The following is an 18,637-nucleotide window of genomic DNA, read 5'->3' as shown; positions in this document are numbered from 1 at the left end:
AGTGTACTATGAAGTAGGAGGGAATGGGTGAAAATATGTACATAATATATGTATTAATGCTTATTTTAACATTTATTTTAAAAAGAAGTAAATATTAGTACATTGTACTATGCGCATATCTACTGTAGTGGTAATTACTTTATATAAAAAGAAAAGAGCTGCAGGTAAACCAATTGTAGCAAGTCCACCAGACACAGCAACAGGTACGATACCAGGATTATCTGCTTCTTCCCCTTCCTTTCTATGACTACCACCACCGTCAGAACCTCCCTTTCCATCTCCACCAGGTGCGGCTGAAAAATAAGTAAAGAAAATGAATAATATTAGCACATTTCCTTTCCGTGAAACTTTTTTTTCTTTTTTTTCTGTTATTCTTTTCCTTCCTTCTTTTTTCTTTCTTTTTCTCTTTTACTTTTTCCCCTTTCTTTTTCCTCCTCTTTTCTTCCTTTTCTTTCCTTTTTCAAGTACCCTTAATAGCTAAGTACCAGGTCATATTATGGGTCATTAACCTAGAATCTCAACATTAACTGTGAAACCTTACACCCCTAAAATGCGAAATCCTACACCCCCTCCACTGTTTCATTCACATTTTTTTTTTTTTTTTTTTTTTTCCTTTTTTTTTCCTCTCTGCTCTTTTTTTTGTATGCACACCTTAGATGCATATCCCTCCCTAAACAGCTGAACAACAGAAAACATTGTTGTCCTTACACCCTGAAACAGCTAAATAGCAGGCTATATTGTTATTCCTATACCCTAAAACCCGCAACCTTAAGTATGAAGTCCTACACATACACCCTAAAATGCGAAATCCTACATCTACTTCCTCATTCACTAACGTATCCACATATATATTTTTTTTTTTTTTTATTTCCTCCCCCCTCAGGAAGATTACTCTGTGAGACATCTACCCTTACATAGGACTCCTTTATTGCTTCACTTTTACCTGGTACAGGTTACTTTACCTGTTAAGGTTAATTTATTTAAGGTGCAGTTACTTTAACTGAAACAGATTTACTCCATTTAAGAGGTAGTTTTACTCTACACACTTACCTGATTCATTCTGTCTAGCATCTGGTCCAAGTGCCTCAGTTCCTAAATGTTGACTTCGGTCACTTGTCCCTTCTGAGGGATGTTCACTTTTTGCCTGAAGCGATGATAGTGCTGGTCCTAAGGGTGCAGTGCATGCTAGTTGTGGTAGTCCCTTAGTCTTACAGTTCCTGTGATGCTTCTTAAACTTTCTAAAATACATATCATCCATTTCATCCCACTGATCACACAACCATGTATATGCACCCACAGCATCACTCAGGCATTTTTTATAACGTTCATTAGATAAATAATTACTACACGTGGGGAGCACATTTAATTTTCCAATGTTATATTCATACTCGAATAGTTTCCTGGCGAAGTCAAAAACCGTTTCACCAATACCAGGATATATATTAGTGCACGGAGTTCCACATGGATATTGTACCAGATACTCGTAAATTTTCTTCATGGCAGTCGCAAAATCCCTATCCTCTAAATTCCCCTTTATTTTATGACCTATCCAGTAGTATAGAAATTCGCAGGGATCATAATTGTACCCACCTTCATCCTTTATTTTGCATGAGCAGCACCAGGCATTTACAATCTTCGCGGTTAATTCTTCCTTAATTCCGTGTATCTTCCATGCAAGCTGTACACTATTCACTATTTCCCCTTTGGTTTTCTTTTGTCCTCCACTGAGTGCACAGTGCTCTTCTTCCTTCTCGAACTTCTCGTATACTAATTGTGAAAGCAAGTTATCTGTACTTGTTACCTATAAATATAGAATTGATCAGAAAGTCAAAATATATAAATAAGTGCTTCCATGTGCATTTCTGCATTCCTCCTAAGTTGCGCGCACTGTATGCTGTAGGCATAATATTTATATATATTTTGAATAAGAAAAGTAATGTGTGTACCGGTCCTGACATCTTTGCTCTTTTCTGCTGTTGTAATAATTTGTGGCTTGGTAATAATGTTATTTCAATTTAATATATGCATGTTCTCCTGCTATCCCACTATATGCATTGTACAAATGTAATATTTCTTCCTCCCATTAACTTCTATGTGCATTCTTTGTAAATGTATATTAATATTTCTTCTTCCCTCAACTTAATTTAAGAATCGTACGCTAGAGAAATGTACTGATATGAAGTTTATTCTTCATTCAGGTATTATACTCTTCCATCCCTTTTATGCATTTTCCCCTTATTACTATGTATTTGCACACGAGTGTTGTTCCTATCGTTATTATTCTTGAACTTATGTGAAAATTATTTTTCCTTACGATTTCATTTTTGGATTATTTTGTTATAGTGTATATATAGAATTTCTTAATTCTTTACTTAAGTATTTATTTTTCATGAAGGACATGTAAACAAAAATATTCCTCCTTATACCTTTGTACTGGGCTTACTGTGTACAATTCTGTATATATATATATGTGGAACTTTTTACTTTCCTCCTCTTCATATTATTACACTTTGCGTGAGTTCGTATTTATTATTATATTATTCCCTATTATTTTTATTTATTCTTTCTCTTTAAAATGTAATTCCTTCATTCCTAAAATAAGAATTTCAAAATTATCCTATTCCGCATTTAAGAAAATATTCCACACTTGCAATTCTTATGAGAACTTTTCTTTACAGTACATATATTTATTCTATATGAAGTATTTCACCTTCCCCCTATATATGTATAAATTTATCAATATTCCATAGTGCCCCTACATTCGTAGGAGGGAAATATGTGGAATGTATGGAATATGTGTGAGTATGTGGGAAGGAAGTGTGGAAGTGTGTGATTCGTTTAGAATTTCACCATTGTTAAAAAATTGTGCTTGTTGTTCCTGCTCCTGCTGCTGTTACCCCTTTTCAGCCGCCGTAATGGGCTTCTTTGCCCCTTTCATCGCCTCCTCCTGTCGATTGGCTTGGACAGAAAGTACTGCGTCGTCCCCCAACCTTCATTCATCTGGACGGAACAGTATATGGAACAGAATATTCTGATGATTCAAGTGTAGAATTTATCGTGGAATTTACTTCTGTAGAATAGTCGTCGTCTTCTGATAAGGTGTTCAATTCATGTCTGAAAGTTGATCTTTTATTCCTTCTTACACCAGAGTGGTTATGCTTTCTCAAGAAGAAAGGTTTATACTTGTAAAAAATATATACCAATGTTGGTAATCCTATAGTAGCTAGTGCACCAGATACAGCAGCAGGTGCAACGGCACCACCACCAACATCAGTTTTTTCACCTTCTTTTCTGTGACTACCACCACCGTCACTCCCTCCTTTTCCTTCTCCACCAGAAACATCATCCTTTAAATCGGCATCGGAAAAAGAACCACTACTACCAGCTTGATTTGGATTGGGGTTTGGTTTAGTTTTGGGAGGGCATTTTAACTCTAATGTCTCCGTCTTCAGATATTCCCGGTACCACTCCCTAAAATCCACACACCAACTTTCATCTGTATCCCCTTTGCACTTCGCGTGCACAGTGGTGTAGGCGTCCTTTACTTTCTGCATATATGCCTGACATTCCTCATGACACGGTGTTCCCTCACCGTTCATTGCTTTACATATAAATTCACTGTCCACTGTATAATCGAATAATTCCTTCAGTTTCTTAAAAATATCAGGGTCATCACTAGGTTCAGCTAGACTGCACCCGTGTTTCCCGTTATCCTTATTTACTTTATCTTGATATTCACCTATTGCTTTGAAAAATCTCTGTTTCCCCTGTTCCTCATTCCCATATTCCTTGGATAATATTTTCCATAATTCTTCACCTACCCAATAATAAAGGGCATTACAGTAATCTTTTTTTGTCTTTGTGCCACTTTCTGTTTTACATACGGAGCACAGTGCTCCCATAATTTTATTTTCAAGATCTGTATTCTTAACATACTGCTTCAATACATTCTTTACTTCTGGGTCGCAGGCTGCGTCCCCATGTTGCTCTTTATTCCCAATTAATTTTCTATATATTTCCCTGGAAGGTAGTTCATCCAAAGGATTCTTCTATAAACAGAATTTATAAAGCTCATATACTCTTGTACATCCATAATATTGCACATAGAATATTATGTACACGTTAGTACACTTCTTCCAAAGGAAGGAAGAAAAATCGTATTACCTTTGCCATGGTTCATGTGTATATCTTCCTTTGCGTATAATATATTTATTCCTAAACATGGTGCTTCCCATATACATATTTATAAGTTCCCAATATTGAAATAGTGGAAATTATACGTAGTTCACAATGATGACATTATGAATGGGTACACATGGAACTTTCAGTTCTTCTATTAGTATACTTTTCCTAAATTCCTACAGTAGCGATAATACACATATGCATAAAAATCATCGTGCTTATAATTGGAGCCAGGAATGTAGGAACCAATTTGCTTGAATCGTAATGTGCAAGGAAAAGAAGAAGGAAGAAATTCAAATTCTTATGTTTGTCATGCACCATATTATTGCTTGTGCATGAGTTCTTTTATTTTTTCTCACTACTTCCTTACTATTCCTTATTTTTTCCTCCTTCTTTAAATAATAATTTTTGCCTTTCCTAAAGTGAAAATTTTAAAATGTGTTATTTCCACTATGGAAATATACTCTATACCTTCCGTTCAAATTTTTGTCACTTCGAAAATTTTTTTTTTCCTTCATGTAGGCACATATTACACCCAATTCCACATGTATTGAGTACTTTACTTTTTCCTTTACTCCTATGTAAATATTAATATTCCTTACTATATATATATGCATAAAAGGAAGAAATATGCTAAAAGGGGGGAGGGCAATATATGTGCAACATGTGTAACGTCGAATGTGGAATATGTAATTCATTCAGAATTCCTATTATTTAAAAATTTGTTCCTTCCGTTGCGCTGTGCTTTGGTATTCGGTACTCTTTATATATGGAGAAGGAATATATATGGGTATATGTGTTCCTATATATCACTTCTTCTTTTTTCTTATACCTATTTGTTATATATTTATTCTGTATTAATAGTTCTTCGTTTTCCTTTCGTCTTTTATATCTTAATCTAAAATTCTAGATTATATTATTCGGACTATAGAAATATATTTTACACTTAGAATTCTAATTAAGAGCTATCTGCACAGTACAAATATTTTGTATTATACAGAGTGCTTCACTTTCATTCTATATGTATGTGCTGAATAATGTTCTACACTAAATATACATCTGTTGGAGAAATTATGTGGATTGTGTGATTCTAAATTTATAATGAAAACTGTTCCTGTGTCCGGTTCTCTTTATGTATATAAAGAGGAATATATATGGATATATGTGCCCCCTTATACATTGGTATTCCCGCCCCTTTTTTTCTTGATTCTTTCCTGTTCTATATGTATTCGGTATTAATAACTCCCCCTTCAACCCCCTTGTTCATTCTTATTTTACAACAGCATCGCAGCGGGTTAGGGTTAACGCTCTAACCTATAACTTGTTTTTATTTTCCTCCTTATTTTAATAGAACGGTAAAGGAGGAAAGTTAATTTGTTAGTAGGTACAGGGGAGTATAGTAGCATCACCTATGCCGTCGTCATAAATAAAGGGGAGGGCTGTGGAGCAGGCACACTAAACATAAATAAGTAAAATGATTTACATGTATTAGGAATGATTCATGTACGTATATATGTGAAGTAGGAAATGGTTCCTATGTATGTATATGTGTGGGGAGAGGACAGTGTTGCTCATTTATTGTAATATGTATACAGTTTATGTGTGCAACGGCGATATTCGCCCTTTCTTTATATATGAAATATATGCACACATTACTATATTCCCCTGGGGGGGAAGGGGGACACTTACACATTATTCATAATTAAGGGGGAAAGGGGGATATTCCATATTATTCTGCACTTCTGGGAAGGGAAGGGGTAGACATCACATGTTTTGATAACTTATATTTCGATGACCTACCTTATTATTTCTTGCCCCTCTATTATTATTTGTTCTTCTTCTGGCAGATGGTATAGTAGTATATGAGACGGAACCTTCTGTTGACTCATCCTCCGAAGAATATTCTGTTGAATCGTCTGTTGAATCGAATGTTGAGTCCCCCGCTGTTGAATTTTCTGTCATATCGTCTGTGTAATCTGCTGTTGAATATTCTGTAGAATCATCAGGTTCCATATTCATGTTTCGTTCTATTGTTGTTTCTCTTCTTCTTCTGTTAGAAGAGCTGTTACCTATCCCACGGAATAAGGAAGTATACTGTAAGGGGAAAGTACAAGTAGGAAGAGGGGAAGAAAAGAAGGAAGGAAAGGAATGTGTATGTCATGTATAACATATAGTTTATTCCATATTTGTTGTTTATAAAAATAAATGCTTCTTAGTTACATTGTGCATATTCAACAGTGCACACTCATAATTATTACCTTATACAAGAGGAAACCGATTATTGGAAGGGTTCCTATTCCAATAGCGGAGGGGATAATAGTGGACAGTGGTGGACCTGTTGCTGCATCCTCCCCACTTGTTGCATTCTGTGGGATCCTTGAACTTTCCTGTTGTGATGAAACACCCGCTTCTGGCCCCTGCAGCAACACAGGACCTCCCACTGGTGGTACTTCTGGTTTTTTTGGTACTTCAGGAGCTTTGACAGGTGGTACTTCTGGTTTTTTTGGAAGAGCCACTGGAACTTTTTTCTCAGGAACAACCTCTTTTGGTGCTTCAGGAACTTTGACAGGTGCTGGTACTACAGCACAAGTTAATTGTTCTGGTTTCGCAATTTGCATACCTGTCCTACTTGGCTGGAGCATTACACTAAATTCCTTATAACATTCTAATACACCTCCCCTTCCTCGACCCCCACACTCCGCCTTTATTTTATTATAGGTCCCTATAACTCCTTTTATGTACTCTGCACATTCCGGTTTGCATGTATTCCCATTCACTGGTTTATTGCTCCTATTCTTACTATTAAGAGTATAATCGTATAATTCCTTCAAATTCTGGAATTGTTCTTTACTTACTTTAGGGCATGTAGAAGGGTATTTATCTTCCCTGAAGATGTTACTGGTTATCTCCTTCTTAACAGTGCTCTGCACTGCATTACATACATTACTTATAATACTCGGGAATTCGTGGTCCTTTTCACCTTCGAGTGCATTGGACACTTCATTCCCTAACCAATAATAAAAAGTAATACCATCGAACGCTCTTGGTTTCGTCCTTCCGCATTTTCCGTTTATAACACACCAACCCTGTGCAATTTTCCCCGCTATAGTTTCTCCATTGTCGTATTCACTTAGTATCTCCTCCAACTCTTGCTCTTTCTGCATGCACTCATCATCTTCACAACTATTTTCCCCTATTATTCTATTGAATGGTTCATAGTACATGCTATTGGCTGTATTACTTGCACTGCAACTCATCTATTAATATAGTAAATAATATATATGTATGTGCCACCCCATATGTATATATATATATATAGATTTAACATATTAAATATATATTGTACTACATTTACAATAGCTTCCACTTTGTTTAGCACTTACCGCCATTTTCCCAAATTTCTGTGGACTCCCTATATTTCATGTTTGTTTTCTGCCACATTACACTTATCTTAACGTTTGACCTCAATTCTTCTATTACTCTTGAATTCATACATAAATATTCTTCACATCCTACTATGATTATTCTGTAATAACATATATGACACTCCTACTTTATTTGAACATTTTTTCTTCATTTTTCTATAAAATGTAATTTATGATATATTCTCATTATACATATGTATATGTGCTATTTATATGTTATTCATGTGTGACGCATGTGTTCCTTATATGTAAAGTATATGTATGAAGTATATGCGTAAAGTATATTAATTCGCTTCATATACAAGGTGGAAAGTTGGGAAGAAGGAAGAAGATAGGATAAAAGGATGAGATGGTAATTTAGAATACACGCCGTATAATAGAAAAAAAAAAAAAAAGAAGAAAAAAGAAAAAAGTCATTTATGGAATGTTCAGACGGATGCATCTTGGACAAGGATAATATGCGTCGAAAGAAAGAATAAATAAATGAATAAATATGCACGCATAGTGGACGCAATAAAACAGTTAATTAAACCCACTATCGCAACGGGAGATAAGAAAAACGCAGGAGTTGTGGGAAAAAAAAAATGGTCACTACAAACGTGTTGCACCCCATGAGGGAAAAAGGGTGAAAACAAGAACTGACGGGGGTACGTTCGCACATGCATAGGTATACATACAGGTGCGATAGCGCCAGTTAACGCGCAGCAACCGCTTCTACCCCCCCCATAACATTCCCCCCCCCTAGCGCAGAACCACGTCGGCCAAACTCTGCACCAGGTCTTCGATGATCACGCTTTTCATCAAGTCAGATATGGACTGCAGCTGGAAGTAGGTGCATACCCTGTGTTCCACATTGCTCTCATCTGTAAAGAACACGTCATCGTATTTCCTCGTAAAGAGGAACTTCCCGCTTTGAAGATCTACAGCGAGGTAACTTTTTGTTCTCGAATTTAATATATGGACAAAGGAGTCGTTATATTCTTTGTTGTACTTATTACACCGTTCCACTAGAAAATGCGCGTCAGGCACATTTTCAATTTTGTCATTCTTTATTTGAACAGCAATCAATTTTTCATCGCTTGGTGCAGAGAGGTAGCACCCTATTGTATTTTTGTTCTTAGCTCTACTTATATTGTTCATTTGGTTTATTTCCCCCTTTGGTATGGATCCTTTGTATTTAAACGAAACTAGGTGCGATTCCTGTATTTCATCTTTCTTCTTCTTTTTTTGCTCATTTGGAATTGGTTCCGTCTTGGTCTCTATTCGATTAATGCTGCTCCTTCGGCCGCTAAGGATGTCACCTGAGGGATCAATACCTATTTTATCAGTCAAATGGCTCCCACATTCATCCTCCAAGCAGCCTCCATCGGGTTGTGGACTTTTCTCAACATCCGGGAGGAGATCTCCCTCGAAGGGTGTCAAATCACCATAGCCCCTACTATTTCCTAGGTTGTTATAATCCGAAGAAATTAAATTATCTACACTTGACGTGTTACTTTCTAGTGGACATTCTTCAATCCTGGTGGAATTACTCAATATTGTCCTTTCCATAGAGTTTATATTGGCTAGATGTTTCTTCTTTTCCATAATGTTAAATGATTCCATTTTTGCATCTGTCTTGTTTTCGCTTAGATCCTCCTGTTCCTCGCTTTGTTTGGTTTCCACTGTGTGGGAGGAAGTACTCCCCGGATGAATTCGATTCTTTTCCTTATCACTCTTGCCGTCTAATGGATGTGGTGGCACCTGATCAGCATTCATCCCTTTGTGATCCTTCCTGAGAGGACCTTCCTCTACCCCGCTAGACTGATCCTTAGTTTTGATAAAATTCCTGGAGACCCTTTTCGAAGAAACCATGTCTTTATTAATTTCTGCATTTTCTACCTCACCCTGGGGAGAAAAATCCCTTCCATTCTTCTCACTATACCAATTGTAAATGTCGTTAAAATAGCCATAAAAAAAATTCCAAACAGGGTTGCTATTTTGATGGAGCAATTTTGTATTCCTCTCATGGGTATGATAGTTGTATGTATAATTTATTTTTAATGTGTGCATTTGAAAGAACCCGATGTTTTCTCCAAGTACGACTTTCTCAGCTTCTTCAATGAAGTTTGGTTCTATGTCGAAAAATTTATCCATGCATGCAACTTTGATGGAATAGGTTCTAACTTCCTCCCTTAACATGTTATTAATAATTTGTACTTGTTTTATTTTCCCCATTACTTTATCGTTGCATAGGAACTTGATTCCTATTTCTTCTACTATTTTGTAAAACACCTCGGAAGAATCTGCCCCCATGGGGTCTCCCCCCTCATACGAATGGCAGCTAGGAATGCCCTGTAACAGGCTACTACAGATGTAGTGTAAACATTTCGAATTTTCCCGTTCCGCGTCTTCCTTCCCCCTGGCTTGCTTCATATTTTCATAGTTTTTTACCAGTCTGTCTAGACACTCATCTTGCATAAATAGGTATATAAAATTTGTTAGCACTTTTTTTAGAAGGAATTTCTCATTGTTGGCAGTGGGTTGGCTGGGTTGGTTCTTATCCTCCCCCTTCGACGTCATGCTCTGCTGCTTCGACAACCTCTGGTACAGCTCGACCAGGAACCCCAACTGAAAAAATCCACAATCACTGCTGCCACTTACATCGCTACTAATGCCACTAGGTGACTTCCTCATTGGTATTGACTTCTCATCATCCCTTAATGTGACCCCCTCCACGTCCACCATTTTTCTATAATTTAATGGAAATGCTTCCGAACTGACATGGACCATCTTGTGTGCCTCTCTTTCGCCCCGGAGGTACTCCAATTTTTTTTCCGACATGTAGAGCATCAAAATATACTTTTCCTCTTTTTCTAAGTTGTCCACCTTTAGCCCCAATTTATCAAAATCGATTTGGTACATGTCGAAATTTTCAAAGTTGATGAGGTCGACGTCGGTGTCATTAATGAGGGCTAACTTCTTCTTTATGGCATCTACCTTGCTGGCCATGTCGTTCATGTTTTCTTCCTTTTCCGCACCGTTCGTAGTGCGGTCTCTACTATGAGTGTACTTTTCAATCGGAGCATCTTCCCTGTGTCTTCGATTGGGTGTCCTAGATATCCCTCCGTCATGCTCTTCCAAGATAATGTACCTGTCATTCATTTCTATATTATCGGCTGTGTTTCGCTTCTCAAAATTTTTTGCCTTCATTTTTACCGTGGGGATGATATCACTTTCGTATCTTTTCATTTTGGGCGAAATTATTTTCCGATTCGTTGTTTCTCCTTGTGAATATTCTTCGCTTGTTGGGATGCCCCACCCATTGATGTATTTTCCACCGCTAGATCTGGGCGTGCGCGAATTGAACTCGTCTGAATATTTAGCAGAATGCGGTTTCGATTTATTCAAAAGGGATGATACTTCTCTGTTAAGCCAGAATTTGTCTAATTCGCTTTCTTTCGCCTCCTCTATTTCGGAGTCGTCGTATATTTTGATGTCTACTAATTCGTCTGACGAGCCGGAGGACGTCCTTCCCGATTCGTTCATCATTTCTACATTGTTGACATGGCAATGTTCATTCGATTGAATATGATAACTTTCCATTTTGTTAATTTTTTTTTTCACCACTTTTTGGACTTCATCTCCAAGTGGTGCACGCGAAATGGGGGTAGACTCCTCATCCTTTTGCTCCTCCATGTGGTCATGAAACACGGCGATACTTTGGCCCGTGCTGGCATTTCCAATTTCTTTCTCTTTCCCCGTTTTGAAGCTATTAGCTCTTTTAAGTGAATTATTCATATTCCTCTTTTCGGTTTCCTCCAAAATGTTCTCAATGGAATTCACCTTCTTCTGAACTATGTCGTCTGTGTCACTTTGTTGTATGAAAATTTTTTGAATCATGATTTGTTCCTCAGAAGACTCCTGTAAGCCATCCGAATATTTCTGATTATTGTTTAGCTTTCCAAATGTATGCTTTTTCCCTTGTGAGTTTAGGGAGATTTTTTCAAATTTTGTTTTAATTTCGCGATTTTTCTCCTTCCTGAATTCCAGCACACTCAATTCATCATTTATTTTTGTTGGAATTAATTTTTTTATGGCGCTCTGTTCTTTTTGTTCTTTCTGTTCTTGTTTTCCTGCTTCTTCCGCTTTTTCCCCTTCCGTGTTTTTTGTGTGTAACTCCTTTCCAGTGAAGAATTTGCTTACTTCATTCTGGACTTGTTTACTTTTTTTTTTTTTCTTTTTTAAGTCGTGCCCATGTAGTTGCCTCTCCTGTGTGCAATTTTTTTTTTCTGTCATACGATTATTTGTTGCGCTTTCTTCTTTTTTTACCGCAAGATCAGGTTGTGCGTTTTGAACATTTTGTGCGGCCTGCTCGCTTTCATCGTCTTGCTCATTCTGATTGCTCTTCCCGTTTAGTTGATCGAACTCGTCTGTGTCATTATGCAAGCTTGGTTCGTCTCCCGCACTTGGCCAACCTTTCGCTGTGAACGCACCTACGTGACTTTCGGTCCCATTTTTCCCCTTTTTTGAGTCCCTAAAAGACAAAAATTTATCCATACTTTCACTTCCCCCCTTGCTTATACGCATAGAACTGGCCTTATTGATCTTCCCATTTTCTGCCTTGTTTACGTAATTTGATTTGTGACTAAACGAAAGAGGAAGCGACTTTTTCTTCGTGAGCACTTCTGACTCTTCATTGCGTAAGACATTTTTTTGGTTGTAGTTATTTTCCGTTTTGCTGCGTGTGTACATTGCATCCCATTCGGGTTGTTGCAGTTTGTCCACAAAATGGTCATTTTGCATCGATGAGCTAGCTTGATCCCTACCCTTTTCGAATTCTCCTTGAGGTGTACCTTCTCCAAGTGGGAATACTTTAAACATTTCGTCATTTTGGCCCCCGTTTGATATATTAAAATGCGCATCTGCATTTTGATTGGTTCCCTTGGTGTTAAACTTCTTTGCTTTTTCGCCGAGGGACTTGGTTCCTTTTCCGTCCATCTGGCCCTTCAATCCCGTGTAACTGGTTCGTGTGCACTTCGCGTGTACTACGTCGTAGAAGCGATTGTCGCCTCTTTTAAGCTCATTCGTGCAGGAAGAAAAAGGGACAGCACATACAGTTGTGATGACTTACGTGCTGAAAATACAAATGGATGTACTGTCAACGTCTAAGTGGTGTCAATAAAAAGACATAAAAACAAGTTAAAAAGTAAAGGGGTGATCTCGTGTAAAGGTTATTTTGCAAAATGCCCCTATGAAAGCAGAATAAGTTATTCTACAGAGTAGTACGGGAAATAAGCACAAACAAACGAACACATCATGCATAGGACATGCGAATAAAAGCACACATCTTTGTGCAATGGTACTAAATATGATGAATACAGTGTAACACAGGTTGGTGCACTGTTGATCGTATATAATGCAGCTACTTGTATTGGGGTTCCTCATTCATTTCCTTTTCTCCTTTTATTTTTGTCGGACGCAGGTGTACTGCATGAGCCAGTGAGACAGGAAGTGGCGCCTTATTTTAACATCTACGCGTAAGATGGAACAGGAACGTGATAGTATGCAAATGCGCTTTTTTCAAAATGACAACGAGGTTAATTCTCCACACCATTCGACGCGCAAACAAAATAAACATGTGCACTGTTAATCTCCATGCCACAAAAGAGAGCTTACAACATTGCATGCATTAACAAAAAAAAAAAGAAAGTTGTTTCTCCTTTTTTTCAAAACTTTGAAACTTTTTTAATAGACATTTTTTTTTTATCCCATTTTGTGCCACATTTTTGTACAATTTTGAAACAAAAAAAGAAAAAAAGAAAGACATTAAAAATGAAAATAAAAGTCACTGATCTGTGCGTGTGATGTGATACTTGCAAAGGTCAAATGGAATTTTTTGGCTAGCTGGAAAAAAAAAAAAAAAAAAAAAAAAAAAAAAAAAAAACTGCTAACCTGTTCATATCAGTAACGAATTAAGTCCAATACATGGAAGAACAAAAAAAAAAAAAAAAAAAAAAAGCGAAAAAGACAACTTTTTATTTGGCTCATTTTCCTTTAAATAGGCAAACATTAAACAAACACTTTATGATAAAATTTTATAATATCATAAAATTATCAAAAGGGAGGGGGTTAATTTTTCGAAGAATGTTCAAAAATATCATATTCAAACTGCGCATATTTCATACGTCTGTGTTTTTTTTTTCTTCTTTTTTTTGTTGCCGTTTTTTAATATATGCCATTTGGGGGGCAAGAACAAGGGAAATCAAACTTTCTAACTTTGCACATTCATAATGACATAAGCAGTTATGGACGTATGTACCTCTGCGCATGTTCACAAATGAGTGCAAATAACATATGGCGGGGTAAGAGATCAACTCAGTTGCACGAACGCAACGTACACATAATGTCCTGTGAAGCGTGCCCAGTTGTCGTATGCTTCTCCACCCCCCCGTAACGTCATGTCAAAGTTATGGTATCTAAAAAAAAAGTGATAAATAAGAAATGCGAGGTGTGAATCGACGAAAAAAACGTAATGAGAAAGTGCAAATAGAAGACAATTTTGAAACAAATATGGGAGAATAATTGGGCGAGCTCAAAGAGGAGGCATGTGCAGGTGACTGGAAGGCGAAAATGCCCCGTCTGGTGTGACTAATGGGCGTGCTTTCTGTAAAGGTTACAATTCTTCACCGTGGTTCCCCATATGGGGGAGGACATTTCCATTGGCATTTTCACCAGAACCGCCAATTAGCATATTTCACTATACAGCCGACTCACATAGGTGTACAACTTTTTTGTTATCTCTTTTTCGTCCATGGTGGGATACACCTCAAAAATGTCTTCCCCTAGATTAAGCCCCACGGGGGAGTATGCACACGATCGCTGTTTTTCTATTTCGTCAACATCGATCGTGTTGGAAGGAGGACATATATTGTACGTGTTCAGTGCGAGTCCTATGAAATGCGTTTTTATTTTTGCCCGTTTTGCAAAGATGTGAAAAGTTTGTATAATTTTGGGATCAAAGGTAGAAATTTTAATGTTCCCATGAGGGTCTTTCCTGTCTCTGCCCCCACTGGGAGCTAGCCAAATGATATTTCTCCCTTCTGCTAATAAGTTTTTCAAAGCGTTTAAAGATTTATGGTTGAACATGATTTTTTCTTCTCTAAGTTCGGGGGGGTTCTCAATATATTTTTTGGAATAAATGCAAAGCAGGTTAGCTGAAACGCTAAATGGCCTCGATAAAGGATCTGCCCTTATTTTATGACCCCCAATAAAAATAATTTTTCGGGAAATGTTACTAGCGTTATGAATATGAAAAAAATATTTAATTATATTTGCATCAGCTTCTATATGGTGATTACTGAATATGATAATGTTGTGTCCTTGTTCTATCCATTTTTGCATTTTCTCAATATGTTGAGTGCCCCTAAATTTAGAGTTTTCTTTATCTATCAATTGGGACCAGAATTGTAAGGACCATTCGTGTAAGCTTTCATCATATCTGTGAACATTTGGAAAGGTATAGTATCTATATTTTTTGAAGGATTCTATGTACTTTAAAAAATTTTCTAAAAATATTTGTGGAGGACAAGATTTATGTCTTTTCATTTCATCAAAGTAGTTTTTTAAGAACCCAGAGAATGTATCGATGTGTTCTACATTGTCCGTGTTTTCTTCTTTTAGTGTCTCTAATTTGTCGGAGATTATTTTTAGGGCTTCTTCATAGGTGTTATTTTCCAGAGTTGGGTAGTTCAACTTGTTCCCACTAATGGGAGGGGTGTATATTGCACTGTTGTCCCCATTTGGGGTAGTGGAAATTGGATTTTGTGACGCACGGATGGTGCCTTTTGTGTGTGTACTTCGAACGCCCCTAACGAAGCTGTCGCAGGGATTATAGTTTTTTACGTAATGCAACAGATTCTTCTTAACACTTTCGACATTAGTCATTCGGATGGTGACAAATAACAATACGCTTAACAGTGCCTTCCTCAGGTGTAGCATTTTTCCGCGTTGGTTCTACAAAACGGGTCGAATATTGGATGTACATATGATCAGCGTATGGCGGGGGGAAAAAAACAGAAAAAATGAGGGTATGCAGAATATGTCCACGTTTCGCATAAGAATGACATTGGTGCACATACAACACCTTGGCCTACCCAGGGTTGCACATTGGTAGTTTGCGCTGTTTTAGCTGCGTTCGTTCATCAGTGGTTCGTTGCGCGCGCGTGTTATAAGTCTCTTTGGCTCGTTCGTGGGCTTCTTTTTTTTTTTTCTTCCTTTTTTAATTCTCCTCTGACAGTCCCCGCGTTTCTTCATTTTTTTCCGCATATGCCCCATTTTTAGAATCCGTTTTCCGACCGTGTGCACAAGCGTATGCAGAGTTGTTTGGCGACGCTGTGCAAGTGTTGTGTCGAGAAATGCGTGCAAACGGGGGTTTCACTAGCCTGCATGTACGTATGCACATGCGCACGTGTACACTGTCGCGTTATGTCCTCTGCAGAAGGGATCTTGCGCGAGTTAGCCTTTTCACCACACGCTAAATTGAAACACGGAAAAAAAAAGAAAAAAAGTGATAAAATGGAATAAATAAAATGCAACAAGGTACAGCTAGGTAATCCTTCCTATGCGCTTTCACCCGCAAATGTGGTCAAACGAAATTTCTACATTTCTTCAAAAAGATGCAAAGGAAAAATGCCAATTGGCCTTTTTGTATAAAATATTTTCAAACATTTTCGCATAGAAAAGAAAACTATATGAGCTGCTATTTACCATTCCGCGTAGCATTATATTAACCAATTCGTGAGCAAAATAAAGGCGTGACCCGCGTGACTAGTTGAGGAAAGAGAGCCAGGGTGAAGCGAAAGGACAGTGCGAGCATGGTACAAGCCACATGGCAAGCGTAGCGTGATACGCTAAACTAATACACGTACATCTTGTCATTCATATGTGTATATGCCCACGCAGAGCCACACAATTCCAAATAGAACATTTGCACAAGCGGCCTTTCCATTCGTGAGGGTCACTCCCCCTTTGTGGAAGAAGCTACCAAATGGGGCGTACAAACCGTCCAAGAGTGTGAAGCGAAAGGTATTCACGTCCACCGCACACATTCTGCGTGCCTGCGCTTCTGCCAATCGGCCCATCTGCACATGTGCACCTGTGATAACAGATCTATGCAAGGCGCGAAGAGGAAAACATGACGGCAATTATCATGTTCCTGATGCTCTTACTATTAACAGAAAAGAGCAATACATACAAAATCAGCAACAAGAGAACCACCCTAAATTATATGTATGGAAGTAGAGGAATAAATATATGTGCCCCACAGAAGAAAGCCTGTTCCAGCTTTATTAGCAATCTGGTAAACTCTAAAAAAGCGTCATGCCTACCTGTAGGTGGGGACAGAGGAGTTAATGCGAGGCACACGTCTAGTAACTTGAGCAATGATGGTGGGAAAAGGAGATATTTCAAATCGGCCAACAGGAACAAGCTGTTTTATAACATCACTCTTCGAACAAATGATGGTGAGAAGAAAATTCAGTGTGATGAAGATGAGTACATATTAGATGCCTGCGAAAGACAGAACGTTGAACTGCCGTATAGCTGTAGGGGAGGAAGTTGTTCCACCTGTGCTGCGAAGTTAATCGAAGGGAAGGTAGACAATGAGGACCAGAGTTACCTGGACGAAGAGCAGCTGAAGAAGAAATATGTTCTTTTGTGTACTTGTTACCCCAAGTCGGACTGCGTTATCGAAACGCACAAGGAGGAAGAGCTGCACGATATGTGACTATACTAGTTTATGCGCATTTTATATGTGTCTGCACGTGCTGTATACCTGAACGAGGCGGTCGCCAAGTGCTCCAACCATTCTCGCTATTCCCCCCCTTTTTTGTGCGTAATTAATAAGTTAATCTCTCTGTTTGGGTTTGTTTTCATACGTAAAGGGGAAAAGCACATACGGAATGGAGAGCGATGATGGAGGGTTCACGGTTCAGACGACGGGGTCCATCACCCTACACGAGGGTATAGTAAATGTGATCCGTCCTGTTCCCGTCCGTACATAACTTGAGCATTCGTTGGGAATACTTTTAATTCGTGCATCCTCACCGTCCCTATTTTGATAACCTATTTTGATAACCTATTTTGTAGTTCCCCTTTCGTTGTCTTTCCTTCCCCGTAGTGCCCCTCGCCTTCCCACACTTGATGTTTTTTTTTTTTTTTTTTTTTTTTCTCCCGCACTTTTGCGCAACCGTATTAATATCCAACCGCGTCTATTCGAAGCTAAGCGGAAAATTAACCATCTCCCCCTGTGCTGCCATCACTGGGGAAAATGAATTCGCTCTACCAACACGCATAGTATGCATGTATGAATATGCGTGCGTTTTTTATGGGCACGCTTTCCTCGTGGGTGAATACTCGCCCCCCACGTTTCCGGCAGAGCGAAGTAGGGTGCACTTTATGCGCACGTTACTTTGCACCTTTGTTAAAAGGAAAAAAAAGAAAAATTGAACGCCACGAAAATCGCGAAATGACTGTTCAAAAAATGATACGCCACCCAATTGGTCAAAAATAATCCAAAAAAAAAAAGTCTTTCCATGGCGAAAATGTCTACATTTTTATCTCGAAAAATTGCTCACGTATTTTTTTTTTATTTTCCTTTTGGCCGAACAATTCGTGTACAGATCTGGTGTGTTACAAATTGTACATTAAAAATCTGCGCAAATCTGCCACGTGGCAACACTTTTTTTTTTAAGTGTTGTTTTGTGAAGATCTACGAAATGTTTTGTCTGAACAGGGCACAGTTTAATGGCACATAAGTGTGAGCACGTACGTATGTATATATGCATAGTACGTTACATGCGCATGTGTTTCTTCGCCCCCAGGAATGAGCAAACACTTGCAGACACTTGAACCGGAGATCTAGGAAGCTAGACAAATAGGTATGCGAGGAGCGAGGGAACAACAGGGGGTGGGGCAATTGCAACGGTCGCGGGGAGGAACAACCACAACTGTTGCATTTTAAAAAAGAAAACGTAAAAATGAGTCACGTG

At 38.2% G+C, this 18,637-nt stretch overlaps 4 protein-coding genes across 4 annotated transcripts; 1 reads left to right on the top strand and 3 right to left on the bottom strand.

Annotated features, from left to right (window-relative positions):
• Positions 1-2,996: 2,996 nt before the first annotated feature.
• PCOAH_00039050 (KIR protein) lies at positions 2,997-4,173 on the bottom strand (the record flags this gene model as incomplete). Its single annotated transcript, XM_020060696.1, has 2 exons — positions 2,997-4,049; positions 4,165-4,173. 2 exons carry the CDS (start codon positions 4,171-4,173, stop codon positions 2,997-2,999), a joined length of 1,062 nt encoding a protein of 353 aa, XP_019916595.1.
• A 4,175-nt stretch (positions 4,174-8,348) lies between these two features.
• Positions 8,349-12,587, bottom strand: PCOAH_00039040 (Uncharacterized protein; the record flags this gene model as incomplete). Its single annotated transcript, XM_020060695.1, has 1 exon — positions 8,349-12,587. The coding sequence occupies one exon, from the start codon at positions 12,585-12,587 to the stop codon at positions 8,349-8,351; it is 4,239 nt and encodes a 1,412-aa protein (XP_019916309.1).
• Positions 12,588-14,333: 1,746 nt separating this feature from the next.
• PCOAH_00039030 (Glycerol-3-phosphate acyltransferase) lies at positions 14,334-15,587 on the bottom strand (the record flags this gene model as incomplete). Its single annotated transcript, XM_020060694.1, has 1 exon — positions 14,334-15,587. The coding sequence occupies one exon, from the start codon at positions 15,585-15,587 to the stop codon at positions 14,334-14,336; it is 1,254 nt and encodes a 417-aa protein (XP_019916265.1).
• Positions 15,588-16,782: 1,195 nt separating this feature from the next.
• PCOAH_00039020 (Ferredoxin) lies at positions 16,783-17,373 on the top strand (the record flags this gene model as incomplete). Its single annotated transcript, XM_020060693.1, has 1 exon — positions 16,783-17,373. The coding sequence occupies one exon, from the start codon at positions 16,783-16,785 to the stop codon at positions 17,371-17,373; it is 591 nt and encodes a 196-aa protein (XP_019917023.1).
• Between the last annotated feature and the right edge of the window lie 1,264 nt (positions 17,374-18,637).

The sequence above is a fragment of the Plasmodium coatneyi genome, chromosome 12 (genome assembly GCF_001680005.1).
Source record: "Plasmodium coatneyi strain Hackeri chromosome 12, complete sequence".
In the NCBI taxonomy this organism is placed as follows: Eukaryota; Apicomplexa; class Aconoidasida; order Haemosporida; family Plasmodiidae; genus Plasmodium; species Plasmodium coatneyi.
This window is presented reverse-complemented; position numbering and strand designations above follow the sequence as displayed.